Genomic DNA, 24,471 nt, shown 5'->3' on the forward strand with positions numbered 1-24,471 from the left:
ATACGTGCAATTACTCAAATAATAACTTATTATAGTTAAAAAATAGTTTGTACTTATTTCATTTAATATTTAAATTATCTAGTGATTCTTTATTTATAAGAACATATTGTAGTTCAGTTATAAAAATAGTTATCAATAATATGGTAAATATAATGAATGAACAGCCTTTGTTGTATGGGTGATTATTATCACAAGTCGCTTTATCTGGCTTCGATATTGTTTATATGTGATAAACCCGATTGGAAAATGCGTAACATATTAGGGTTTGAATGATATTGACTACATGCGAGTAAGTTGCATTTAGGTAGGGTATTTAAATGTACAAACACCCAACTAAAATAACTGGCGATCGGCAGTCGGAGTGACGCCCAAGCATAACTGGTGCCTTATATTTATGTAGGCGCTTTTTACTTCACGATCGGTGCTTCTGTAGCGATCACAATTATTGTAAACAAATGGAAAAGTTGCTTATTGGCAAATTGGACTAACAGAGAGACAAGAAAAAAAAGGCAGATGTGGCGAAACATGTTGCCAGGCAACAATAACAAAAAAGCATGCATGCTGTGCACACATGGCCGTTTAATTCACTTCTCTGTACTCTAAACTATACTTAAACCATGCTAATTGCCTACCCAAATTATCAGGTTTTTCGAGGCAGTGACGTCAGGGCAAGGAGTATAATTATAATAATAGAATCAAACGATTTAGCAACATTGCAGTAAAAAAAAACAGAAGCAAAGGGGAGCAACAAAAACAGAGAGAGGGCAAAATAAGAGAGAGGACAACCAGACAGAGCGAGATGCCAAACAACAGCTGTTCTTCTTGCCAGATGCGAAATGGGCAATTTAATGAAATTTATCTAGATTTCACTCACTTTTCACTTGCCAAACGTCGTGTTTGTGCACTTTTCACAATTGTCGCGGCGTCACACGTTTATTTATTTACATTTCTCTGCGTTTCAGGCGCTCGCACGCTCAATTAGCGCGCTTTCCGCTTTGTGCCACACATTCTGTGCCAGCCACAAAAAAGCCCGCAATTCGCACTTTCATGTGTTTTCGGCTATTTCTGCGATCGTTTTTCCTGCACTTGCACTGCTCAATAGCTAATGTTTAGTTAATTGACACTTTCTAAGCGTTTTGCGTATATTTTTTACGAATTATTTTGGCAAAACGACGCGGTACCAGCGTCAACGTCCGCATTCTTCAAAATCGGCGAATGAACTGAACAAAACGAACTGCGCAAGTTGGGCAATAGGAACAGCTGACCGCGCTGCCAGACTGCCGAACGGAAACTCGCTGCGAGAGTCTGGCAGCACTTGCAACCATCGATATAAACTATTGGTAACGAATATTTAAAGAATTAACTTTATAGTTCCATTGAAAATACATACATAAAACAACTATAATTATGATACCTAACATAAAACATCGTAATATCTTATTTATAGTTATCTTTTGTATGCAATATTCAATTTTAAGTTAATTAGATAAACACCAAACGTTTTTTTATTTGTGAAAATAGAAAAAGAATTCAATAGAAACAAGTTTTCAAGGCAATCTGCATATTCTTAAATCCAACTTTATGGGCACTTTTGAATATTCATTTATTTTGCAGCCCTAGCAATCGCTGAGCGATAACCATAAGTTGACTATCGATAGCAGCAGAGCGATATGCAAAACAAACGAAAAAAGTAAAAGAGCGGTGTAAAGCAGACAACATAGTTTACATTTTTTGCAACAAGTTTTTCAACTTAAAGCCAACTCCCATCGTCCAATGGAGGTGGACCAGATTCCCCTGGCCGACGTGGTCTTCGTCATCGAGGGCAGCGCCATCAACGGAGCCTACATCAACGAACTAAAGACCAACTACATCCTGCCGACTTTGGAGCACTTCACCACTGGCTCCATCGACGAGCGGGAATACCTGATTGCGGAGCGCTTTGCCACTCTGTACGGTATTGTGGTCTACCGTACAGCGGCCAATCTGCTGGAGCCAGTTTGTTCAACCTATGGTCCCTTTCTGCAGCCCCAAAAAGTGATGGAGACGATCGAAAGATTGCCACTAGTGGGAGGCGGAATGGAGTCCTGTGCCCACATGGCCGAAGGATTTGCTGCGGCCCACGGCTGTTTTGATGACATCAGCGAAAGGCGCCAGTTGCTCGATCAGACCAGCGTCCAGAGGCACTGCATTCTCATCTGCAACAGTCCGCCGTACCAGATGCCCACAACGGAGTCGTGGAAGTATCCGGGCAAATCATGTGAGCAGCTGGCGGCGCTCTTCAACGAGCGCAAAATCAATCTCTCCATTATTGCGCCACGCAAGATGCCGGTGTTGTTCAAACTTTTCATGAAGGCCGACGGAGATCAGCCCATTACGAGCAAAAACTATGCCAAGAACATAAGACACCTAGTGCTTCTAAAGGGATACAGCCTCAAGGAGAGAGCACCTAGTCCCAACAGCATGGCGGCCCAAATGGCTGCACCCAATGCGGCACAGGCTACAGTGCAGCAGCAACAACAACAGCAACAAAATCAAGCTGGTCAGCAACAACAAGGGCAGGGCATGCCCATGGACACCACTCCAGCCCAGCAGCAGCAACAGCAACAACAACAGCAGCAGCAACAGCAACAACAAGGCAATCCTCAGCAGCAGGTCATGAACATGAACACGATGCAGCAACAGCAGCCCGGTCCAAATCCCCCAGCGGGCTTACTCAATCCACAGCAGCAGCAGCAACTATTGCAGCAGCAGCAGCAGAATCAATTCGTTTCCAATCAAATGCAGAATCAGAACTTCCAGCAAAACGTGGGACCCGGCCAAAACCGCTGGATGTATCCCAACCAGCCTGGTCAGGCGCGTCCGCCCTTCATGCAGGGAGCAGGCAATGTGGGCGGTGTGGGCCAAGGCGGCGGCATGCAACAGAATCCAAATTCTGCTCTGATATCGCGCATTAATGCGCCGCCGCCGAACCAAACTGTGACCTCGCTGCAGCAGCAGCAACAGCAGCAGGCGCAGCAGCAGCAGCAGCAGCAACAACAGGCCCAACAGCAGCAGCAACAAAGGATGCAGATGCTGAGCCAGCAGCAGATGCTAAATCACCAGCAGTTGCAGCAGCAACAGCAACTGGCCCAGCAACAGCAACAGCAGCAGCAAGGACAGCAACAGCAGCAGGTAAATCCCAATGCAGGAAACAATATGATGCCGGCTAGCAATGCCGGCAACATGTCTAATCCGCAGCAGCAGCAACAACAAGTAGGACAACAGTCGAATCCGCAGCAGCAGGGCAATCCGCAGCAGCAACAGCAGGGAAATTCGCAGCAGGAGCAGGCCTCCTTGAGGGAAAAGATATGGACCGGAGTGCTGGAGTGGTCAGAGAAGCCAAAGTCCGATCAACAGAAGATTCCCCATACACTCCAGTGTACCGTGTGCACCAACATCAAAGATGGCGAGCCCGAGATCAAGGCTGAGAACTGGCCGCCCAAGCTGTTGATGCAGCTAATGCCCAAGCACCTAGTTGGCAATATTGGTGGGCAGTTTCTCAAGGACTCGAAAATGGTTGTTTTTCGACCCACTCCAGGAGAGGCACTCGATTCGCTGGCCAAGATGATGACCTCCGGCTATGCTGGCTGCGTCCACTTCTCCTCCATCCCCAACTCACCAGCCTGTGACCTTAAGGTTCTCATCCTACTCTACACGCCCGATCGCAACGCTTTTCTGGGCTTCATTCCCAATAATCAGGCAATGTTTGTGGAACGTCTGCGCAAAGTCATACAGCAAAAGCAGCACGGCAACATGCAACAGCAGCAGCAACAGCAGCAAATGATGCAGCAGCAAGGCAAGTCGCCCATGGAGCTGCAGCAGCAACAGCAACAACAACAACAGCAGCAACAGATGCAACAGGATAACTCGCAGCAGCAACACTACAACCAGTTCCAACTCAATATGCAGATGGGTGGTGGAGGTCCTGGCGGCGGACCTGGTCCCGGTCCCGGCGGCATGCCCATGCAACAGAATCAAATGCAGATGAACATGATGCAGCAACAGCGAATGCCACTGGGCGTAGGTGTTGGCGTGGGTGTTGGTCCCGGTGGCGTGCCCAATCCAAACCTCCAGCAGCAGTTGCAACAAGTGGCGCCAAACGTCGCCGCAATGCAGCAGCAGCAGGCGCAACAGCAGCAGCAGCGCATGGTGCGTCCCATGATGAGCAACAACAACCCGGGGCTGCGCCAGCTCTTGCAGCACCAGACCACGCCAGGCAATCAGTTCCGGCCGCAAATGGGTGGCCAGAATCCCAATCAAATGGGAGCAGGCGGTCCAATGGTCGGCAATCGCAACTTTGACGACGGAAACTATGAGTTCATGTAGGCTACTTAAGAGTATCGTATAAAAAACCAGAATTAAGACAGTAAAATATTTTATAAAATCCAACTGCAAGTCTTTTTTGGGGTAGTGGCAAAATCTATTTCCCAAAATCGAAATATTAATTTCTCCATTTTCATAACATTTCGTTTATTTAATTAGTAAGAATCAAGGGAAATCCGAATTTGCACAAGACTTATATTAATCACAGAACATAATCTCCGAGAAAGTCCACTAGTTTGCTCCACCGCCGCCGCCCCCCGAGGATGCGGAACTTGCACTTCCAGCGCTAGCGGCAAACACCTTGCGAAGATTCTGCAAGATGCTGAACAGAACCGTTCCCGCGCTGCCCAACGTTTCCAGAACATCGAATCCGGTGCTGTCGATGGCTGTCTCCCGATCCTCCTCCGTTTCGATGGCCGGGGAGCTGATGTTCCCGCCATTGTGGTGAGTTTCGTGGACGCCATGGTGTCCAATCAGCCGATGAGTATTGCTCTTCACATGGGAGTCGTTCACGCCGCCACCGCCAACTGTGTTTATCAGGTGCTTCACCGGCTCCAGGACCGGAATATTTAGCTTAATGCGATGCCATGCATCCGCAGTTTCGGTGAAGCCCTCATGCTGCTCGCCAGTGGCCTTCATCTCATCATCCAGCTGGTTTCGCTCGCTGACCGGATCGTCGTCCGTCTCCAGGGACAGCTCCAGACTCATGTTTCCCTTACCAGGCAGTTGCAACAAACTGCCGAAGAGCTGTTGCAGATGCGCCGAGTTGGTGGCCTCCGCCTCATTCTGCTCGAAATCGAACTCTTCACGTACTCCCGACTTGGGCTTCTGGTTCACAAAGCTGGTCACATGCAGCATTCCATTCTTGGTGCCAGAATCACTGGAGTTGGTGGGCTTGGCGGACGTCGTCGTCGTCGTCGTCGTCAGCAGTAGCAGCCACAAAAACTGCAGATACATTCGGAGAAATGGAATCTATAATTGGCGCTTAATGACCGGCTGCACGTACGTTAATGAATATTGAGTATGACCGGTAATAAGGCTTTCTATATTCAAATCCCAACGCGCACGCGTCACTGGACCTTGAATTTGGTTGAATAAGATATGGCTGCTTTACAAATCAAAGATGAGGTTTCTAAGTTATGATATGTGCCCATCTATACACTTAGAGAAAAAACCGTTCTCAAAGATCTCGATTTGAAAATTTTGATCTCAAAATTCTGCCAAGATTGAATTATGCTTCGATAGAGATCGATCCATTCTTAGATTACAATTGACTTTGCTCTCATTTTGTCAGTCTTTCCATTACGTTCCTTTTACACAATCATAAACCTGATACTTCTTCCCTCTGAAAATATTAAAATTGAGATCGTTTTCGTCTCGAAATCAAGAAGAAATCTTCTCATGATTTATGATAAATGCCACTGAGTGACGTTCTTAATTTTTCTGGGTGTATGGTGGTTGCTTCAAAAAGTCATAGGGTCCGATCGGAAGAGGGTCTGATTATATTCTTACTAATAGCCAGAGATTATAGTTTAAAGTTTTAAGCAAAGCTTTGTGTGGTTATACCTTGTATACGAAGGTGATCCCTAATGTGCAACCAAACTCTATACTCTATTCATGACCTACACCATTTTCTTGAATAGTTAGCTCATGAGTCACTTATTTGTTTAAAAAAAACCCACATTATGAATTTAGACATCGCCAAGTTCCCTAATTATCGGCAATGCCAAGTGTTTGCTTACATTAAAAAACACAATAAGACATATGGAACTACTAAGTGTGGAGCTGGCCAATCGCAACATTGTCAATGGAATCACGGATCTAGCTCTTGGCTAGAAATCGAAACTAAAACCGAACCGAAACAGAAACTGAAACCGCTGCCAGCAAAATCAGAAATCGAACTGAGGCACCAATTGATTGAGTGGGTGACCAGGTGACTAGTGAATCAATTAATATGCAGCAACGGTAGGGGCAATTGTGGTACCTAAATTTAATTCAAAATGCATTTAGAGGCCCCCAAAAAAGTCGGTTCTTCGAGTTTTTGGAGTGACAGCATTTATGGGATTATATCTGCAGCAAATAGGTTGCAGTAATCTTCCTTATTTTCAAGGACTTGCCAAACGAATCGATTGTGGAATCTTATAGAAATTTCGGGAAAGCAGTAGGCTAGCGAATTTTAGTTCATAATCTCGTTTGGCTTACTGGCCCAGTCTGAAAACATAGCCCAGTGCTAGTACACAACCTTTTGTAAACCTACAAAAAAAATTCCACCAAAATTCAAAATTCAAAGTTTTTAGTTTTTGGCCTTTCAGCACAAGTGAAAAATTAAGTAGTATGCGCTTATTTGGCAGAGTAACCAACATTTTACAGGTACAGTACATTTGAATTAAGGCTAAAACCTAAAATCAGTAGGCCCTTTACTTTTACGTTAGACATTTGGTTAGCTTTTACACCATTTTTCCTTGCTACGTCTTACACTACACAACATTTTGGTTTCTTTCCTTTCTCAAAACTGAAATTCTACCGTGTGTTAACTTATGTATTCCTGAATCAAGTCAAAAATTTGTACATAAAAAGAAAAAATGCCAGGCATATTCGGGAAGTTCCCGACTAACCGTCTCGGACTTAATCTCCTCCAGATATCTAGATGCGTTAGCTACCATGCTCCGCTATACCGACCGCGCAGCCTACTCCATGCAGAACGGTTGAGGCAACTATGCACCAGTGCCTCCTCCGGATCAAAGTCTAGCCGGAGGACGAATCATCCGTGTCGCGTCCGGGTGCAGAGGTACTCCCAAAAGGGTAGCAATGTGTTCTCGGTCAGCGATAACGTGGATATGCTGCGCAAACGGATTAGCTTTTCCGGCAACTCGAGCAATGCGCCCAAGATCATGCCCATTGGACTGATTACACCGGAAACGGGTGATGGCAAGGATCTGAAGATAGTCATTGTGCCCTTGGATCTGTCTGGCATGGATGGCAACGAACTCAAGGACACGCTGGAAACCATCAACAAGTTGCGCTTGTACGCCAACCACATCGAGACCTTCTCCAACAGCATGGTCGAGGAATACGGTGCCTTGAACGAGGCCCTGCAGGAAGTGGAATCGGGCGGTCAGCCCCAAGAAGTCAAGGCCGGGGCGAGTGCCGAGGACCGCAAATTTTGGGAGGCCTTCCCATCCACGCCAACGGCGGACGCTGTGGGAACCGCACTGGATGCGGGTCAGGGTGCCAACATGCCAATGCAACGCCAGACGGCAGTCAATAGTTGCCTGCAAAACGCTGTGGGTAACTCAGCTATCAACTCTGCTCTGAAAACCACCAAATCCATGTCGGCCATGGCCCAGACGGAACCCATCCATGGCTCAACCAAGGCATCTAATCTCCAAGAGCTCGCCAACCAAGAGAGCGACTTCGTCGAGGAGGTGCGAGTGGATGTGCCGCAGGATTTGAGCAATCGCCTCAACGATATGGCCGTTTCGTCGATGGAGCTGTCCTTCGAAATGGATATGACCAATCTGCGGCAGGCTCTGGAAAGCAAGGACAAGAATGCAGTAACTCCACAGGATCCCATGATCTGTATGCACACAAAGGTGGAATTGGATGCGCCTGGCACTGTGGAGAAAACGCTGCCGCTTAGGTTCAACGCCTTGATCTCGGGCGTAGTGGAGATCGATACCCAGAAGTTGAGCCCCGCCCAGATAACGGAGGACAAAATGCCCGGCTTCAACGATGACCTCACCTCGCTGGCTGCCAACCTTTGCAGTACCGCCTTGGAGAAAGGTTTCGCAGGAAAATCCTCAGATACCTACATCGCGGACCTGGAACTGACCAAGGATGAGGAGACTATTCCTAATAGGATCATCGATACTTCCCATATGTCGGCGGCTAATCAAGTTGGTCAAGTGCGGGAATCCCTGCAGAAGATAGCCGAGGAAGCGTGTGCCATGCCCGGCATTCAGGAGCAAGAGGTGCCAGTTCCGGTGGACAAAGACGGCTGCAAGCATCCGCCCGTGAAACCCAAGCGCAAATGTCCTGGAAAGTGTCCTCTAATCACAGATCCCTGCAAGGAGGATCCCTGCGAGCGGCCTGCAAAGAAGAAGGCACCCAAAAAGAAGGCGTTGAAGACCACTGAGATCACGTGCAAGGGAAAGGGCGGCGGAAAGAGTGCTTGCGGCAAGGATAAGAAGAAGGATCCGTGTGGCAAGAAGGACACTAAGAAAAAGGACCCTTGTGCTAAGTTCAAGTCTGGCGAGAAGAAGGATCCGTGCGCCAAGAAAAAGGATCCCTGTGCCAAGAAGAAGGCAGATCCCTGTGCCAAAAAGAAGGCAGATCCCTGTGCCAAGAAGAAGAAGGATCCATGTGCTAAGAAGAAGGCAGATCCCTGCGCCAAGAAGAAGAAGGATCCTTGTGCCAAGAAGAAGGCAGATCCCTGTGCCAAGAAGAAGAAGGATCCTTGTGCCAAGAAGAAGGCAGATCCCTGTGCCAAGAAGAAATCCTCTTGTGCCAAGAAAGATGACAAAAAGAAGGATCCTTGCGCCAAGTTCAAGAAGGGCGGTAGTGGCGGCAAGAGCAAATGCAAGTTCTCCACCGTTGCTAACCTACCGGATGCAAGCAGGCGCCACTTGTCCACCGCCTTGAGCCAAGCTTTCCGTGAATCGAATAGTGTTTCAAATGGTCCCCGCTTCAAAGTCTACTCCACTCTTGTGCGCCGTCACTATCGTGTCCCTGTTCCGAAGATTGAGAGCTCTTGCCAGTGCTCGCTTTGCACGAGTCGGCTGCTCCACAAAGCAGTTGCTCCGGCCCGATTCACCATCAACACGGCCCTTATGAGAAGACGCTTCGGTGGACTTGCGGGAAGGATCTCCGGTGGAGCCCTGCAGCACATCAGCTATCGCGGATACGCCAAGAAGAGCAAATCCGGCGGCAAGTGTGGCGAATTGCAGACCAAATACCCCATTAATCGTGGCAAGGACATTAAGGAGCGAACGGGACTGCGCGAGGATTGCTTCAGCGACGAAGACAGCTGTCCAAAGAAAAGCTGCACCGGCAAATGCGCCAAGGTCAAGTTCCCGAAAAAGAAATGCGATCGCAAGAAGAAAAAGGATGGTGCGTAGTCATGTGATAGTGTATAGTTGCTCAGTTCCCTCAGGTCAATCATCCTGTTCCCAAGACAGAATAGGCAATCTCTTGACCCGGAGTTCTATTGCCCAGCTGCAGCCGCAGAGAAGATCATTTAGCACGCGGCCATGTTGCCATCCATCCTCTGAAAAGCGCACCGCGGATGATGAAGCACTTACGCTGCGCATAACGAATCCCTACGAGATCAGCGTGGTTCCCTTTTCCAAGCCGCGACCAAAGGACTTTGGTAGGTGATGGTTTATCCTTCAGTTGAAAGCATTATAATCGGTCACTTGATTCTCGTACAGACGTCCTCATTCGAACGGGCTCAGTGGCTGTCTCCAACTCGGACATCCACGTCTATGAGAACGGCAATCGGGACATGGAAGCCATGTCCCTGGGCCATGATGCGACGGGTATTGTGGAGGAACTCGGTCGATGCGTCCAGCATCTGCATGTGGGTGACCGGGTCGTCATGGAGTCGGCGTTATCCTGCGGCATCTGTGATCTATGCAAGAAGGGCCTGTACAACATGTGCTCCGGGTTGGTGTACAACGGCTTCCTAAGCACCTACCAAACGCATCCAGCCGACCTTTGTCACCGCCTTCCAGAGTCCATCAGCATGGAGGCGGGTGCCCTGACGCAGACACTAGCACTGGGGTGCCAGGCGTGCTTCAAGGCCAATGTCACGCCCACCAGCAACGTCCTCATCCTGGGAGCCTGCCCAACGGCTGTGGCGGCCGGCATATGCGCAAAGGCCATCGGGGCCAAGCGTGTGGCCATTGCCGGATGTATGGCTCCGGCTCTGGATGTGGTCGCCCGGGACTTCGGCTTCCAAGCAGTCGAGTTCGATAGCAACGCACTGTTCGGAGAGGTCCTTGAAGCCATCTACAGCAAGTTCCGGGATTGGCCGGACTGCGTAATCAACTGCTCCATCTCTGCAATGACGATGAATCTGGCGGTCATGGCTCTGCAGCCATGTGGGGTGTGTGTGCTGGCCGAGTGCGATTCAGAGTGTGCCAGCTTCAATGCTCTGGACGTACTGATGAAGAACATCCGCCTAGTGCCCAGTTTTCGTTCCGCCAATATGTGGGTACACCAGAATTTCCATGTCTAACCATTTAGTTATCCTCTTATCTTCGCAGGTATCCGACTGCTCTACAACTCATGCAATCTGGTCGAGCACATATGCAAAAATTCATAACGGCCACGTATCCCCTGAGCAAGGCGGACGAGGCGTTCCGAGCTGCCCAGCACGAGTCCAACATTGGGCTGGGCAAGGTGATTGTTAACTGTGCGGAAGAAGTGGACGTCTAGGCGATTCGGAGGAGAAGTTCCGAGCCGGCATTGGATAAATTTATGGTGGAAAAAACTGTGTGAAGGCCAAAAACGAAACAACTTATTCTAATTGAAGTTAATTCTGTGTTTTCGACTTCAAATTCGGAATTAGAATAAAACAATAGATTTAAGTATTGCAACAAAAAATCGTCTCGCATTTTACTAAGTTCTGCGTGGGCCCATAAAACAATGAATTTGAAAGTGCGCTATTAAAATACTTTAAATAATATTTTTCAACAGCATTCTAAAATCTATCCTCTCTGGCTCGTCATAAGATTGGTTTATGTGTGTATACATACATTCATTTATATATTTATGTAAATATATTTTATAAAATTATTATTGTACTTCGCTGCTTACAACAAACTATTTTACAATTTTACAAGAACGAAAGTGACTCACTAAAGGTGTGTATGCTACGGGGGGAAATCAATGTACACAAAACGAAAATGAAAACATAAGCTAACAACAATTAGAATAACGCATACATGTTTAATTTAATTTTAAAGCACTTGACTACATCGCACACTTTGGAACATTGCTTGGACTGAGTATAAATAATAATTAGAGCTAACTAATAAGAATTAAAGATATGCCATTTTATATGTGAGTGTGGAACTAATTAATGGACTGTTTTGTGGTTTCGGTTGCCTATGGTACTGCCGCTTCGCTGATTCTTTGTTCCCTTCGTGGTTTTGGATATAGCTTTCCAATTACTATCGATCGTTTGGCCAACAGTAGTAGTTACATACATATATATACTAGTAGAATCGTCAGAGTTTAAATTAAAAACCACTTGCTCTGCCACTCGGAGCGGAGCATCCGATCATGAAGGTAGTTTGTCTTTTGCAATTCAATCGCTCGCCCTCCTCCTCCTGTTAGTTGTCATGTATCTGCATTTCCAACTCCACATCCGAGAGATTTATCTGACGCATCGAATTGATAAACATGTAGCGCGAGAAGTAAATGTAGAGCCAGCGAAACCATCGCATCTGCGACTGATGCTCCATCATCGCACTCCTCACAATCGCAGCTTCCTTCCAATTCAGTATGCACCTGTGTAATGAAGAACTCATTAGAATTTATATATGAATTCGGCATCACTTATAACACATACCAATGCGTGGACATAAAGCACGTGCACAGCAGGTCCAAGATGGATAGATATTTTCTGACCACATTGATCGAGTCCAAGGTGTAGAATTTACAATCTGCATTGGGAAGGTACATAAAAAATTGCTCTATACTATAATATCTATGGCTATTAATAGCGACAAATGCAGCGATGGGCACGCCAATTAACATGCACCCATTGTTTGCATCCGTCGCCGCCCGCGTGACTCACACGCCTCCTCACCTTTGGGCAAAAGGTTGGCCAAACAGAGCGAGGCGGCCGCGTAATACACGGCACAATGGTTCGGATGCGAGCTGACGCCATCCCGATCAAAAGTGAATATCGCCTGGATGTCGAGGCTTTCGATCGTGTGCAGTATCAAGCTGGCCACTGCATCTGGGCGCCAGTCAACGTAGGGATCGTCCGGCAGGTTGGTGGCATTCATCAGCACGATATTGGACTCGGGAATGCCCAGTTTGGAGCAAGAACGCCACAGTTCCTGACGCCTAACCTTCGCCTTGTGCTCGAAGTTGCCTGTGCGAGAAAGCATTGGATTAATACAGTTCATTTTCAAAAGGATAAGGTTGTCATGTGATTGGCATAAAATAATGATGTCATTTTAAAGCACACACTTAAAACAATTTTCAATACATTGAAAGCAGTTATTTAGCGAAACTTAAATAGTAATTGATGATTAAGAAGTCATACAATTATTCCGAATCAGTACGTTATTATATTGAAAGGATTAATAGTTGATTTTTAAATGAATATCTAAATTTTAAAGAAAGAAATATACAAATCGGCCCTACATTACTATCAGCTCGGTATTATTTTTTATTATCTATAAAAAGATAACATCGGTGTAGCCCCTGAATCTTTGCAATAATTAAAATAATAACAGTAGAATGGGCAGGAATATATAACATTTAAAGATTATTAAAAATTCCAATACGGACTACATATATTGCACGAAATCGATTGTTGGCTAACACAAAGAGAATGCTGTGCCCATATGGCAGCAATAAAGCTAAGTCAGATTCGCTACTGATTTCGAAATGTGTACTTTCGTTTAATGCTTCCAGATCTATTGGTGGTTTGGGGATGATGTCACTGCTGGTGGTCTCACCGTTGGACAAGCAGAGTATATACACCTGGCAGCCTTGGCGCTGCGTCAGCGAGTAGATCAGCGGTCCGAAGAACATGCACTCGTCATCCGGATGGGCGGTGATCAGCAGGACGCGCTCCATGCACGCCGTTTTGGGCAGCCGGACGCTACGCAGCCGTATTCCGGACTGAAGGGCCTGCTTCAGGCCGCCAGGACTCCGATTGCCATCCGAACTTGGGTTCAGCTCTGCCCCCTCGCCCGACCCGGCATTGCTGGTGTCGTTGCCGTTGTGGTGGGCGTCCAGTCCCGATCCCGATCCGGCTCCCGAGAGCCAGAAGGTGAGCTTGTAGAGGCCCAGGCATACTAGCAAGTACACCGCACAGGCGATCAGTACGTGCTCCAGTGCTTCGGCGGATGATGACCTGATACGGCAGTAGATGGCCTGAGGATTGGGGACGAGCTGCTGCACCTGCTGCTGCAGTTGGCGCCACGGGGATGTCGATGCAATGCTGCTTGATATGCTGGCCACGTACTCGCTCAGCCAGTTAAATCTCATCGCTCATTGCGTCCGGCCAAGGGCAAGATTTTTGGCGAGAAATTCTTCACCAAAAATGGACATGCAGCGCAATTTGGCAGCGAGGAAAAGCGGAAAAGCGGCGATAACGGTGCTCGGGCGGTTACTTAAACTATTTCACTAAGTGGATGTGTTTCTTAATCGGTAGTTTAATACTTCAAAACGTTTGGTTACGAGCCCGCGCGCCGCCTAATCGGCTAATCTCTGCATTTTATTCGAAAACTTTACGCGTTTTCGACTTTCGGGGGCAGCAGCTAGAGATGGGCAACTGGCGTGGTGCGTGGCAGGTGCGTGACTCACGCTGACTCATTCACGATTTCTAATCAACCTGTCCGGTGCGCCGTGCAACTACAAAGCTTAAATTATCTAATTGGCACTCGAATAAATTGATAAACTCTTTTCTGCCATTCATCGTTCGCTGGCAAGCTACCATTCGTGAGAATATATCAGTCCATCTCTATCGCTCAGCTGTTGGACAAAGTGCCCAGCGGTAGGGGTACTCTTGTCACTGTTTTTATAAAATCTTAAGTTTTTTTTGAAAACTTAATCTGAAATATAAAGAATTACAGTTATGAACATTTCTACTTTTTGAAGAATATCAATACTTTGTTGATCATAGATAATAACAAAATTACTAAAAACTACTATTAGAAATTCACTTTTGTACAAGACATATTCTAACCTTAAAATTCTAAGCAGAATGATTGAATGGAATTTTAAAAGTTTCCCAATAAGAGTATCTTGATGGCTTAAATTTGTGATTTGAGCGAAGACCCCTAATGTCGGCATGCTCTTCTCGAAAAATACCAGAAAATACTGGAGAAAATACAGGGGCCGCTCTCTTCTCACCGAATATGCAGTCTGAGGTTTTTTTTATTTTGAATAAAATTTAAAGTCACTAGTTTCTATGAAAATAAGCACATAATTAGCCTACGACCGTGTGATTCGAGTGCCCGAGAGCCAGCCGCCCGTCCCCGACCGCCCAAACACCGAGGGCAACCCAAGGAGAGCCCCCAAACGATTGCAGGAAATTAATCAACGGCAGACGACAGCGTGCCGCAAAACCCAAAAGAGAGCGAGTCTCAGTTCGAGGTGCATGCAGCACGTTGTAATTAGGTTAGCAGCATACAGCAGCACCACATAACACGATAACATGGCACAGCAGCAGGGCATGGACTCGGCCCTGTTCGAGCGGCGACTGCGGCCGGTATACGGTGAGTGTGTTGTCCGTGTCCACGGCGGAATGAGGCGCTCCATGTGCCGGGTCCACAGTCTCACAGACTAACATCCCAATCCTTTGCAGACAACCTGGAGGTGGGCAACAATCGCAAGGCTCTGCAGGAATCCGAGAAGTTGCTACGCAAACATCCCAACCTGCTCTGCGCGCGGGCATTGAAAGGCCTCTCGCTCCTGCGACTGGGACGCTATGACGAAAGCCACGGATGCCTCCAGACCGTTGCCGAGGAGAAGCCCACGGACGACTCCACGCTGCAGGTGCTGTCCTTCTGCTACCGCGAAATGGAACAACGTACGTATGGGTAAACCACCGGCAGGGCTGATGTACTGAGCCCACGTGGAGCCACCGTTTGCTGGGGATTAGGTTCAGTCAAATGCAAGATTGATAACGTACTAAGCATGGTCTAGGAGGTACATTACCTCAAGTAGAAGTTATTTAGGAGTATGATATAACCAACTAGCCATAAACTCTTAAAGCACGAACCTAGTCTCTCGTTCTAACGCGATGAAGAAGGGCACCAGCCATCAGAAATAACTAATTTGTTCACAAGTAGCTCCTGATAGGCTATAAATTATTAGTTTCATTTATGAATTTGACTTGTGAAGCACACTTTTAAGTTATGAAGAACCTTTTGTAAGTTAATATCCAATTTTAAATCTAAAAACGAAATGCCTGTGTGAGGCAAGGACTCATTGTATGTATAGATAATAATTAAGGATTTAGATTTCTCCTTTCAAATGTGTAAAGGTTACAGGCATTCTAGAATTGAAATTTTATAAAAAGAATAGCTTCCTTATCCATGAGTTAAATGCTTGTATATGTATGTATATGTATATACAAAATATTTTAAAGTATAGATTTAAAGATAATATTAATATTTACTTAAGTTATTTAAATACGAAACCATGGTCGATCAAAGGATACAATTTGTTGAGCTTTTTTAAATTCGATTGACGAATACAAAGCAACATTTTTAAGTAAGAATGTTTCTTAGCCACATCTGTGAATCCCCTAGAGACGCCCCTGCTACGCACACGAAGTGGCCACAATTCATATTTTCGTATTTTCTTGGCACGCGCACCTCGCCCGACTAATTAAAATCGCATTCTCTTAGTCGGACGACGAGTGGCAAGTGCGTGCCAACGATCTGAATATATAGATACCTGTACCTGCGAAAGTTGAAATCGCTAATAATATATAAATATCGGCCTCTTTGCAGTGGACAAAATTGTGGAGCTGTACCAGCACGCTGTGAAGCAGAATCCGGGCAACGAGGAGCTCCTCGCCCACCTCTTCATCTCACATGTGAGGGTGGAGGACTACAAGGCGCAGCAGGCGGTGGCCCTGCAGCTGTACAAGGCGCAGCCGAAAAATGCCTACTACTTTTGGTCGGTGATCAGCGTAGTCTTCCAGGGAATCCGTGGACCGGAATCGGCGCTGCCCGAGAAGCGGAAAATCTACTTGGGACTGGCGCAACGCATGGTCGACAAGCACATCAAGGAGGGCAAAATGGAGACGGAACAGGAGGCCTTCCTCTATCTGCACATACTTAAGCTACAAAACAAGTACCAGGAGGCGTGGGAATTCCTTACTGGTGAGCTGTGCGCGAAGCTGTACCCCGGTGCTCCAGTCAGCATGAAGTTCGAGCTGCTCAAGGAGCTGGGAAACTGGCGGGAATTGAATGAGCTGCTGCAGCAGCTGCTGGACGCAGAGTGAGCTTAAACAATAAGTTCATATGTATAACTACGTTTTCTAAGTTTTATTTTTTATCCCCAAGTCGTGATCGTTGGGACTTCTACAAGGAGTATATCCAAAGCTCGTTCGAGCTGCTAAAACTTACGCCGCAGGGCGTGGAGAACGGGGATAAGGACTCTCTGGCCAGGTGTCAGGAGTTCCTTCAGCGCATCATTGACTCCTCGGAGCGCAAGAAAAGGGGACCCTATCTGGCGCGGTTGGAGCTACACCAACGCATGCGAGCGGAGCAATTGCCGGCGGAAAAACTAATCGGTGACTTTGACGAGATGGTCATTGAGTACTTCCGTCTGTTCGGCGACAAATCGTGCTGCACTCACGATATCGCCTTGTTCTTGCCTTCGATCAGCATGAACCAGAGGCAAGCGCTAGCCAGCAAGTTGTTGTTGGAGAGCGGAGTAACCTCCACGTCGCTTCCAAAAAATGTAAGTACGCAAAAATTATAAATTCAACTTTGAGTCTAACGATTGTTGGTATATGATTATTGTAGAAAGAGCAGTTGCAAAAACATCTTTGCGCTCTGCAAATCTCTCGAATGTGCGGATCCCACATGGATCTGCCTGCGGACCACCTGCTTGCCTTCTATACGGCGCTCAAGCTGCACTACGAGCACGGCAGGACTACTTTCGGTAAGAAGTTGCTGGCTACGGAAATGGGACCATCGGATGCATACGCACTGCTGGCGGCAAATGTAATGTACGATCTGAGTAGGCGGGAAAATAAGTCGGATCACCTGTTCGAGGCGCTGTGCCTGCTGCAGTATGTTCTGCGAAACAGTACGAGTAACTTCCACGTGAAACTGCTAAGTCTAAAGATCTACCATCTGTTTGGCTGCCAAGTGGGCGCACAGGAGATGTATGAGTATCTGGACATTAAGCAGATTCAGCTGGACTCCATGGGCTATGTGCACTGCCAACTGTTGGCTCTTGGAGGTCGCTTCTCGGGCAATCGTAACGTGTACGATGCCACCCTAAAGTTTTTTACGAACAGCTATAAGGAAAGGCTGGAATACATTGCGTTAACATATCGCTTTTGCACGTTTTCAAAAATGGAGGAGTTCATGAACTTCAAGGAGCGGTTAACCAACAGCTTGCAGTACGTGGCCTGCTCGGTGGAGGCGCAGATCTGTGACTTGGTTAGTTGCTATGGCAATATCACGCAGAATCTATCCGCATATGTGGCGATGAGTATTGAGCCGGCGGAGGACCGGATCGCTTGGCATGAGTTGAGCGACAATCGCGACTTAGGGGCCATTATCCGATGGGATCCGCTACATGAGGTAGACGCTGCGGAGGAGCGCAGGGAGTCGTTCGACCAGGAAGTTGAGGTGCTTCAAGTACGTTCGCTGATGCTTCGACTCTTTGCCTCTTTCATCGACTTGTACCACGGCGCGGGCTTAAAGGATTCGCCAGCGGGAGCAGAGACGGCCACCTTGGAGCTCCTGCGGGAGTCCTGGACGGGATTATTCCAGAGATTGCGCGTGATGAACTACAAGCCGTTGGCGCAAAAATTTCTAGTCAATCTGCTGCCCACACGTCTTCACCTGCTGCTCGACATGCCATACGAACGTTTCTTTGACGACCTTGCCCAGTTGGTCCTTGACTTGCAGAGCGGGTCGGCAAAGCTGGCCGAGCAGTGCAAGCGGGTGGGTGACAATGTTATTGCGACTATGGAGCTGTGCGTGCAGACCATCAACGAGAGCAACGAAAGCAACGGCATTGACGGTCTGTGGAAGCGGCGAGGTCAGCAGCAGAAAGTGGCAGCCAGTTTAGAGGTAAAATGTTGGTAGTAAAAGCAGGTAATCTTAAATTCACCAATGTTCTTATAACTTTTCCAGATGCTATCGCTGTACGCCTTCCTTCTGTCCGTGTTGAACGACAAGCTGCAGGTAAGCTCAAAGACCAAGACCAAGAAGAAGCCGGTGGAAAACAAGGTGGATGGACCGCAGCCGATCAGCGAGAAGGAGCGCAGCCAGATGTTGCAGGAGCTGATGCGACAGCTGAAGCACAAGTTTGAGGCCTGCGACACGGCCATACGTAAGTGGCTCTAGACAAATCGCCCAAAGATAAACTAAGGTATGATTCTGCAATCCTTAGGCTCCTGGAAGGCGCCCGTTTTGCCACGCGACCTCAGCTCCTTTATGTCTGACATGTCGCTGAAGCCGGAGGTGGAAGCCACGCTCATCGGCGACGTTTCGGCCACCTTTAAGGACTCGCACGAGCTGATGGTCACCGAGCTGCGCAATCTGCTGAAGGACAAGATACGCATGGTGGCCAAGTAGATGCTTCTTTGCTGTGCAAAGGCCATCAGCCAGCCAGTCCGGTCATCGTTGCCCCCACACAATCCAAGTTCATAGTTTGTTATTTAATTTTGTTAACGGATACAACCGACCTCATAATCCTCCTACACTACAATTATCTCGAACACCAGCGCCAAGTCAGCACTTATCAATCACTTTTCGGCATTTCCCTCGTACAACACATAAAAGTTGTAAAATTTTGTAAAACAAAAATTAGAAAAGAACAAAACAAAGAAAAAAGATTGCGTACCGCTTTGCAAGTAAGTCAAGTAAAAGAATAAATTGTAAAAATGTAAACAGTTTGTTTTTTTTTTTAGAATGCTTTTTAGTTAGTTTCATGAAATCTTTCTAGCAAACTTTATATAACAAAGGTCGTATATACAAAGTTTTAGGCTTTAAGCAAAGGTAAAATGTCGCGATCTTATAAATATTATATTATTAAGCATTAGCTACAGTAATCCCCACTTTAAAGGTACTTAGATAGGCAGTCAGTCGTGGATCATTTATATGCTGTTGCGTTTGCAGATGCGCCACGAGATTGTGAATGCGAGCGAAGCTTTTGTTGCAGAGTTGGCATCTGAAGTAATAATAGCAACGTGATAAGTTTTAGGTTTGATTTAGTTTAAAACCGAAACCACTTACATGTGGGGTTTTTCGCCCGTGTGCGTCTTGTAGTGCATTTTAAGGACACTGGCATATGTGAACTTCTTTCCGCAGGTCTTGCAGGCATAAGGACGCTCATTTCGATGGGTTCTGTGGAGGAAATACAATTAATTAGCTAGTCTCTACTTGTAGTTAATTAATAGAGGTTCCAAAAGATACAGAAATGTTTTTACTGGAATAATTATGTATTCTTTGCTTACCTTTCATGCTTAACTAGGGAAGTGCGATCCGCGAAGTTGCGTTGGCAATATTGGCAGGTATATGGTTTAGCTCCCGTGTGCTGCCGGATGTGGCGCTTCAGCTGGTAGTTGACGTGGAAGCTCTTGTGGCAAATCCTAAAAAGAGCCACATGACTGAGACATTTATATACACAAAAAAGTGGTAAGTACACCTACTCGCACTCGTAAGGCCGCTCATCGTTATGCCTTCGCATGTGGGTGTCCAGCGTGCTCTTCCTGGGATATCCATTGCCACAGATAGCGCACACATGCAATTTACCCTTGACGGCACCAGCAGGAGCAGGTGGAGGAGTAGATGCAGGCGGAGGATAAGGAGCAGGAAGCATTTCCACCGTTAGAACTGTGGGCCTTTCCTTTTCCGCCGGGCCATGTGGCGTTTCTTCAATGGGATCTTCCGTAGACCAAACTCCCTCTTCAAGCACCTCATCCTCTGGTGGTTCAAGCTGCTCAGTCTCTATCGGTGGCGGAGTTGAAGGTCGCGTTTGCTGCACCACCTCCTTGACTACCCCTTGCTCGACTGCATCCTTTATCACGTATTCCCGGAGAAATTCATTGGAGCGCTGGCATATCTGTCGAAATTTGTGGGCCAGAGTTAGAAATGCCTTGCATCTGAGGCAGATTCTGGTGGGCAGCACTTCCTCCTTTGCCGTTGCCCTTATCTATGGATGAGATATTACTTGAAATTAATTAGAAATATCAAGGAAAACGAAAGGATCCCACCTGAATTCCACTCAAACTTTCGATTTTGTCACAGAGGGATACGCCACCGGGCAGCCTATCGTCCGCTGTCTGGAAAATAGACACCATGTGGGCTTCGCCATCCTGCAGGCAAGTCCTGCACAGGGTCATCATGTTCAATCGTATCTCCATTTGAACCAAACGAGTTGGCCGACAAAAATTAACGATCAAAATAACTCTGCTTCCTCTTCGCTGTTTGGCCAGTCACCGATATTTATCGAAGGGCCGATTGCCATTCGCCCCGGAGCCGCACAAATTTTAATTGTTTGGTCAGTAAACAAACAAAAATTAAATATTTCGGAATTTGTACCTACAATAACAGAAGAATGCATACCAACGTGGATAGCAGGGACCTTAAGTGTCGCATCTGCTTGGTGCAGCCTAAGGATGAGTCTCTCATGCCCACGGAGCCCGATTTTCCAGATAAAATCAAACGCTGCACAGGAGTTGAAGTGGGTTTTTGAATATCTATATTATGATCTATATTACCCATTAAAAACCTACCCACAGTTGAGTGAGAGTCCCGACTGGCCCAATCGCATCTGCACCAGCTGCGCCCTGCTGCTCAGAGCTGCCCTCAAACTCAGATCCCTTTGCCAGCAGACGGAGAAGGATCTGAAGGAGCAGAAGCTGCAGGAGATAAACATAGAGATTGTTCACGATGAGCAGGAGACGAAGAAGAAAACTGAATCAAGAGACCTGTCCAAGAATGAGGCTACCGGTAGCGACAGCGAGTTGGAGTACGAGTACCTAGACTCATACGATGTAACGCTGGAGAGCAGCGAGGATGTGGCCTGTAGTGCCGATGAATTGGTCAGCATAGAGCCTGCCATCTCCGCTCCAGAGGAATCTGTCTATTCACTTAGTCCCAAACCGGTAACTTTTGAAGACGAGGACTCCGGACAGGCTGCTTCCTTTACCTGCAACATTTGCAACAATGTCTACTCAGAGCGCGTAAAGTTGACCAACCACATGAAAGTCCACAGCGCGAAGAAACCACACGAATGCGAGTAAGATTTTGATTTGAATTTGTTCCCATCGTATCCTATAATCGCATAATCCCATTATCTTGTAGAATCTGTCACAAACGTTTTCGCCAGACTCCGCAGTTGGCGAGGCACATGAACACCCACACCGGTAATCGTCCCTACAAATGTGACTATTGCGACTCCAGGTTCGCCGATCCCTCCACTCGCATTAAGCATCAGAGGTAGGTAAAAACATATAGGGCTGTCATAACTAGAATAAAAGAGATATATTTCTGTTAATCAGCTTTAATGTCAATTAATTGTTAACAAGTCTTGATAAAAGTTACTTCAAATCTAAATCTTAAGACATCCACGGAAGTTTCTAACGTTAAATACACTTTAGGATCCACACCAACGAACGACCGTACAAATGCGAGTTCTGCAGCAGGTCCTTTGGCTACTCCAACGTCCTCCGGGTTCATCTGAAAACCCATACCGGTGAACGACCATTTAGCTGCCAGTACTGCCAGAAGTCCTTCTCCCAGCTGCACCACAAAAACAGCCACGAAAAGTCACACAAAAGGACGAAAGAGGTGAAATGATTGCAGTGACTAAGAGGAAACATTGAGGTGCAAATTAAATAAGTTTCTCGTTGAAAATTGTACAATATATTAATGGATAAGTTCTAAGCCATAGGGCACCGCCATTAAAATTTGTCATTTTTCCTTATTTAATTTTTTATAAGAAGTAAAAAACAAATTGTACAAAAAAATATATCCTGTGTACATTTATTTGCTTAATGGAAGAACTTAAACAACGGCTTACTAAATACTTAGACTAAACTTTGCATAAGAACTAAAAAGAACATGTCACTCTTTGGGGAGTTCATTGAGAAACTCCGGCGTTTCCCCCTTGACATCTTCTGCTTTGGTGCTCTCTTCTGCGTCATTTCTCCAGGTGATACGTCTATTATGCGTTTCCCGATGCAAACGCAATTTGTAGGCCTTCACAAATCCTTTGCCACAAAGATCACAGCTGAAAGAGAATAGCTATTATTGCAGGATAATGAAGTAGTAAAATATGTTGATGCTTACACATGCGGCTTCTCCCCCGTGTGAATCATCTTGTGGAACTTCAGGTTGTCCGAGTAGGTAAACGTTCTGGAGCAAACGTCGCACACGTAGGGACGCTCCTTAGTGTGAATTCTGGAGAGAAATAATGTCAGTTTAATTTACTTTCAACTGTTTCGAATATTTCTCACCTATGATGTTTGGTTTTCGTGGATCGATCGGCGAAGGCAGCTGGACAGTAGTTGCACTTGTATGGTCGGTTCCCCGTGTGAGTGTTCATGTGCCGTACCAGCTGTTGATTCTGCACAAAGCCTCTTCCGCAGATCCTATAATAACATCCTATTAGCCATAGTTACTATTTACTTTCAACTTTTAAACCTACTCGCACTCGTGTGGTTTAACACCAGAATGGAATTTCATGTGCTCGGTGAGACGCGCCTGAGTCGGATAGATATTTCCGCACACATCGCAGATGTATGTGCTCAGCTTGTTGCGCGGCTTTCTGCCCACCTTCTTTTTGAAGGTTTCCACTTTTGGGCTATTCTTGTGGTATGCAACTGGCTTCCTGCCCGATCGGTCGCATTTTTCCGGCTTAGCATGAGTTGGGTCATAATCTTCGTCAGAGTCGAGTATGTCTTCAGCAATTTCTTCTTCGGGCGGCTCCTCTGTGGCAACATCTGTGCCGGTGGAGCCTTTTTCCTGTGCGATTTCCGGCGAGTTTTCGTTGGTGAGCAGTTCGTATTCCTCGTATTCAGCATAGGTTTCAGCCTCCTCGATCTCATTTGGCACCGGCTGCGTGGGATCGTGCACATCGAACATATTGGTATCATCAGTATCACCATCCTCCACGACATAGGTGATAACCTGATGTTGCTGATCCTCCTCGCCCTCCACTTTCATGCCGCCATCCAGCTGACTGGCGTAGTCCTCCCACGACTTCAGTACGCTCTCCACCGAAAGGTCCTCCGCGATGCTAAGCAAATCCCCTTCGCCGGCGGCGTTAGCATTGCTGGCCTCCCGGTCCAGCATGTCCATAATGTGCTGATGGGATCGCTGGCATGTCAGACGGAACTTGTAGCAGAGCCGCAGGCAGCGCACGCACTTGCTGCACATCTTGTCCGGGAAGTTGTCATCTAGGCTGACCTGTTTGGGTTGGAATAATTTAAAATGGGCAAACCAAGCAGGATTCACACTTACTGGAATGCCTGCGCAAATGTGCAGCATTTGGTCCAGTCGCGTGCTTGCCGTTTCGCTGAATATGTCGTGGAGCAGCTCCTCGCCCTCGCTGGGATTGTTCAGGCAAACGCGGCACACCACCCACTTCTCGTTGGACTCAGTTTTCATGGCTAATTCGATAAAACAATCACTTCGGTTGTTGCAGAAGATTCAAACAGCTGAATTTAAGCGTCCACGGCCACTGGCCATTCACAGCGAAACGCGCCCGCCAAAGTTGATACGGTGAATGCACGTTATGAACGACTACATGGAGCGTACAGGGTACATAGCTGTATGTGCACTTTTTACCAAACAAATGTTTTAAATAATTTTTTTTTGGTAGAAAATAATATAAAAATGCGCGTCATTTTATTAATTTTATTTTCAATTTACAAATATTGAAGGAAAATGGTTTTAAGTTCGTTTATATAATAAAAAGGAAAAGCACTATTCTATCAAAGTAGTTTTGTTTCAGTACAGTAATGACCACACTGTCTTATGGAACGATGGAACTTTACATGAGCTTGACATATAATATTGTATTAAACTGCTTAATCAAGCTTTTATATATTTAAATTGTAAAACACTTGAATTCCAATTTTACTGATTTATTTAACTGCCCACAAAATGCATTCGTATTCTTAATTATATATTTAATATTTGAAGTAGCGAATGG

General features: G+C 46.5%; 9 protein-coding genes across 16 annotated transcripts in view; 4 read left to right on the forward strand and 5 right to left on the reverse strand.

The window, feature by feature from the left end:
- Window positions 1–1,226, reverse strand: part of Hs6st (Heparan sulfate 6-O-sulfotransferase) — a 79,236-nt gene extending 78,010 nt beyond the window's left edge. For both annotated transcript variants that reach the window (NM_001275821.1, NM_079685.3), the window contains exon 1: window positions 875–1,226. The gene's annotated coding sequence lies outside the window, so the exon portion shown is untranslated. The remainder of the gene's footprint in view (window positions 1–874) is intronic.
- A 434-nt stretch (window positions 1,227–1,660) lies between these two features.
- Window positions 1,661–4,426, forward strand: MED25 (Mediator complex subunit 25). The gene has a single exon (NM_142597.4). The coding sequence runs from the start codon at window positions 1,774–1,776 to the stop codon at window positions 4,363–4,365; it is 2,592 nt and encodes an 863-aa protein (NP_650854.1). The 5' UTR covers window positions 1,661–1,773; the 3' UTR covers window positions 4,366–4,426.
- A 63-nt stretch (window positions 4,427–4,489) lies between these two features.
- On the reverse strand, window positions 4,490–6,218 carry CG17190 (uncharacterized protein). The gene is made up of 2 exons (NM_001260271.1): window positions 6,105–6,218; window positions 4,490–5,307 (listed from the first exon to the last, which is right to left on the reverse strand). Exons 1-2 carry the CDS (start codon window positions 6,162–6,164, stop codon window positions 4,594–4,596), a joined length of 774 nt encoding a protein of 257 aa, NP_001247200.1. The 5' UTR covers window positions 6,165–6,218; the 3' UTR covers window positions 4,490–4,593.
- Window positions 6,219–6,585: 367 nt separating this feature from the next.
- Window positions 6,586–10,962, forward strand: CG4836 (uncharacterized protein). 5 transcript variants are annotated; one of them, NM_142599.3, is made up of 5 exons: window positions 6,586–6,732; window positions 7,002–9,471; window positions 9,536–9,730; window positions 9,792–10,572; window positions 10,629–10,962. In NM_142599.3, the coding sequence occupies exons 1-5, from the start codon at window positions 6,697–6,699 to the stop codon at window positions 10,798–10,800; spliced, it is 3,654 nt and encodes a 1,217-aa protein (NP_650856.2). In that variant the 5' UTR covers window positions 6,586–6,696; the 3' UTR covers window positions 10,801–10,962. The 5 variants fall into 5 exon arrangements, with proteins under 5 accessions (NP_650856.2, NP_732477.2, NP_732476.2 ...); NM_169883.2 differs by having other exon boundaries at window positions 9,540–9,730; NM_169882.2 differs by having other exon boundaries at window positions 9,545–9,730.
- Window positions 10,963–10,982: 20 nt separating this feature from the next.
- Window positions 10,983–14,052, reverse strand: PIG-L (Phosphatidylinositol glycan anchor biosynthesis class L). Of its 3 annotated transcripts, none has more exons than NM_142600.3 (4): window positions 13,062–14,052; window positions 12,179–12,469; window positions 11,939–12,032; window positions 10,983–11,877 (listed from the first exon to the last, which is right to left on the reverse strand). In NM_142600.3, the coding sequence occupies exons 1-4, from the start codon at window positions 13,594–13,596 to the stop codon at window positions 11,700–11,702; spliced, it is 1,098 nt and encodes a 365-aa protein (NP_650857.3). In that variant the 5' UTR covers window positions 13,597–14,052; the 3' UTR covers window positions 10,983–11,699. The 3 variants fall into 3 exon arrangements, with proteins under 3 accessions (NP_650857.3, NP_001247201.1, NP_996241.1); NM_001260272.2 differs by having other exon boundaries at window positions 11,296–11,881; window positions 11,943–12,032; NM_206519.2 differs by having other exon boundaries at window positions 11,296–11,877.
- A 365-nt stretch (window positions 14,053–14,417) lies between these two features.
- Window positions 14,418–19,196, forward strand: psidin (phagocyte signaling impaired). Its single transcript, NM_142601.2, has 7 exons — window positions 14,418–14,828; window positions 14,918–15,142; window positions 16,071–16,563; window positions 16,629–17,028; window positions 17,094–18,377; window positions 18,441–18,639; window positions 18,700–19,196. Exons 1-7 carry the CDS (start codon window positions 14,768–14,770, stop codon window positions 18,882–18,884), a joined length of 2,847 nt encoding a protein of 948 aa, NP_650858.1. The 5' UTR covers window positions 14,418–14,767; the 3' UTR covers window positions 18,885–19,196.
- Window positions 19,197–19,200: 4 nt separating this feature from the next.
- Window positions 19,201–20,754, reverse strand: CG4424 (uncharacterized protein). The gene is made up of 5 exons (NM_142602.3): window positions 20,525–20,754; window positions 19,961–20,463; window positions 19,766–19,900; window positions 19,545–19,655; window positions 19,201–19,479 (listed from the first exon to the last, which is right to left on the reverse strand). Exons 1-5 carry the CDS (start codon window positions 20,672–20,674, stop codon window positions 19,341–19,343), a joined length of 1,038 nt encoding a protein of 345 aa, NP_650859.3. The 5' UTR covers window positions 20,675–20,754; the 3' UTR covers window positions 19,201–19,340.
- Window positions 20,755–20,771: 17 nt separating this feature from the next.
- Window positions 20,772–22,275, forward strand: CG4854 (uncharacterized protein). Its single transcript, NM_142603.3, has 4 exons — window positions 20,772–20,994; window positions 21,053–21,552; window positions 21,618–21,752; window positions 21,914–22,275. The coding sequence occupies exons 1-4, from the start codon at window positions 20,869–20,871 to the stop codon at window positions 22,110–22,112; spliced, it is 960 nt and encodes a 319-aa protein (NP_650860.1). The 5' UTR covers window positions 20,772–20,868; the 3' UTR covers window positions 22,113–22,275.
- trem (trade embargo) lies at window positions 22,274–24,023 on the reverse strand. The gene is made up of 5 exons (NM_142604.2): window positions 23,778–24,023; window positions 22,963–23,723; window positions 22,772–22,906; window positions 22,605–22,715; window positions 22,274–22,545 (listed from the first exon to the last, which is right to left on the reverse strand). Exons 1-5 carry the CDS (start codon window positions 23,922–23,924, stop codon window positions 22,380–22,382), a joined length of 1,320 nt encoding a protein of 439 aa, NP_650861.1. The 5' UTR covers window positions 23,925–24,023; the 3' UTR covers window positions 22,274–22,379.
- Between the last annotated feature and the right edge of the window lie 448 nt (window positions 24,024–24,471).

Source organism: Drosophila melanogaster, chromosome 3R (genome assembly GCF_000001215.4).
Source record: "Drosophila melanogaster chromosome 3R".
NCBI classification, from domain to species: domain Eukaryota; kingdom Metazoa; phylum Arthropoda; class Insecta; order Diptera; family Drosophilidae; genus Drosophila; species Drosophila melanogaster.

Excerpts from the sequence above, each read along its gene's own strand:
- MED25 (NM_142597.4), top strand. The coding sequence starts at position 1,774 with ATGGAGGTGGACCAGATTCCCCTGGCCGACGTGGTCTTCGTCATCGAG.
- CG17190 (NM_001260271.1), bottom strand. The coding sequence starts at position 6,164 with ATGTTGCGATTGGCCAGCTCCACACTTAGTAGTTCCATATGTCTTATT. Across the intron at positions 5,308-6,104 it reads GTCTTATTGTGTTTTTTAAT|TTTTTGTGGCTGCTACTGCT; the intron begins GTAAGCAAACAC and ends ATGTATCTGCAG.
- CG4836 (NM_001144613.2), top strand. The coding sequence starts at position 6,945 with ATGCCAGGCATATTCGGGAAGTTCCCGACTAACCGTCTCGGACTTAAT. Across the intron at positions 9,472-9,535 it reads TCGCAAGAAGAAAAAGGATG|ACAGAATAGGCAATCTCTTG; the intron begins GTGCGTAGTCAT and ends CCTGTTCCCAAG. Across the intron at positions 9,731-9,791 it reads GCCGCGACCAAAGGACTTTG|ACGTCCTCATTCGAACGGGC; the intron begins GTAGGTGATGGT and ends ATTCTCGTACAG.
- PIG-L (NM_142600.3), bottom strand. The coding sequence starts at position 13,596 with ATGAGATTTAACTGGCTGAGCGAGTACGTGGCCAGCATATCAAGCAGC. Across the intron at positions 12,470-13,061 it reads TATACTCTGCTTGTCCAACG|GCAACTTCGAGCACAAGGCG; the intron begins GTGAGACCACCA and ends TTTCTCGCACAG. Across the intron at positions 11,878-11,938 it reads TGCTTTATGTCCACGCATTG|GTGCATACTGAATTGGAAGG; the intron begins GTATGTGTTATA and ends TTCATTACACAG.
- psidin (NM_142601.2), top strand. The coding sequence starts at position 14,768 with ATGGCACAGCAGCAGGGCATGGACTCGGCCCTGTTCGAGCGGCGACTG. Across the intron at positions 15,143-16,070 it reads CTACCGCGAAATGGAACAAC|TGGACAAAATTGTGGAGCTG; the intron begins GTACGTATGGGT and ends GCCTCTTTGCAG. Across the intron at positions 18,378-18,440 it reads AAGTGGCAGCCAGTTTAGAG|ATGCTATCGCTGTACGCCTT; the intron begins GTAAAATGTTGG and ends TAACTTTTCCAG.
- CG4424 (NM_142602.3), bottom strand. The coding sequence starts at position 20,674 with ATGGAGATACGATTGAACATGATGACCCTGTGCAGGACTTGCCTGCAG. Across the intron at positions 19,656-19,765 it reads TCCCTAGTTAAGCATGAAAG|AACCCATCGAAATGAGCGTC; the intron begins GTAAGCAAAGAA and ends TTTCCTCCACAG. Across the intron at positions 19,480-19,544 it reads ACGGGCGAAAAACCCCACAT|ATGCCAACTCTGCAACAAAA; the intron begins GTAAGTGGTTTC and ends TTATTACTTCAG.
- CG4854 (NM_142603.3), top strand. The coding sequence starts at position 20,869 with ATGCATACCAACGTGGATAGCAGGGACCTTAAGTGTCGCATCTGCTTG. Across the intron at positions 21,553-21,617 it reads AAGAAACCACACGAATGCGA|AATCTGTCACAAACGTTTTC; the intron begins GTAAGATTTTGA and ends ATTATCTTGTAG. Across the intron at positions 21,753-21,913 it reads ACTCGCATTAAGCATCAGAG|GATCCACACCAACGAACGAC; the intron begins GTAGGTAAAAAC and ends AATACACTTTAG.
- trem (NM_142604.2), bottom strand. The coding sequence starts at position 23,924 with ATGAAAACTGAGTCCAACGAGAAGTGGGTGGTGTGCCGCGTTTGCCTG. Across the intron at positions 23,724-23,777 it reads ACATTTGCGCAGGCATTCCA|GTCAGCCTAGATGACAACTT; the intron begins GTAAGTGTGAAT and ends CAACCCAAACAG. Across the intron at positions 22,907-22,962 it reads GTTAAACCACACGAGTGCGA|GATCTGCGGAAGAGGCTTTG; the intron begins GTAGGTTTAAAA and ends ATGTTATTATAG.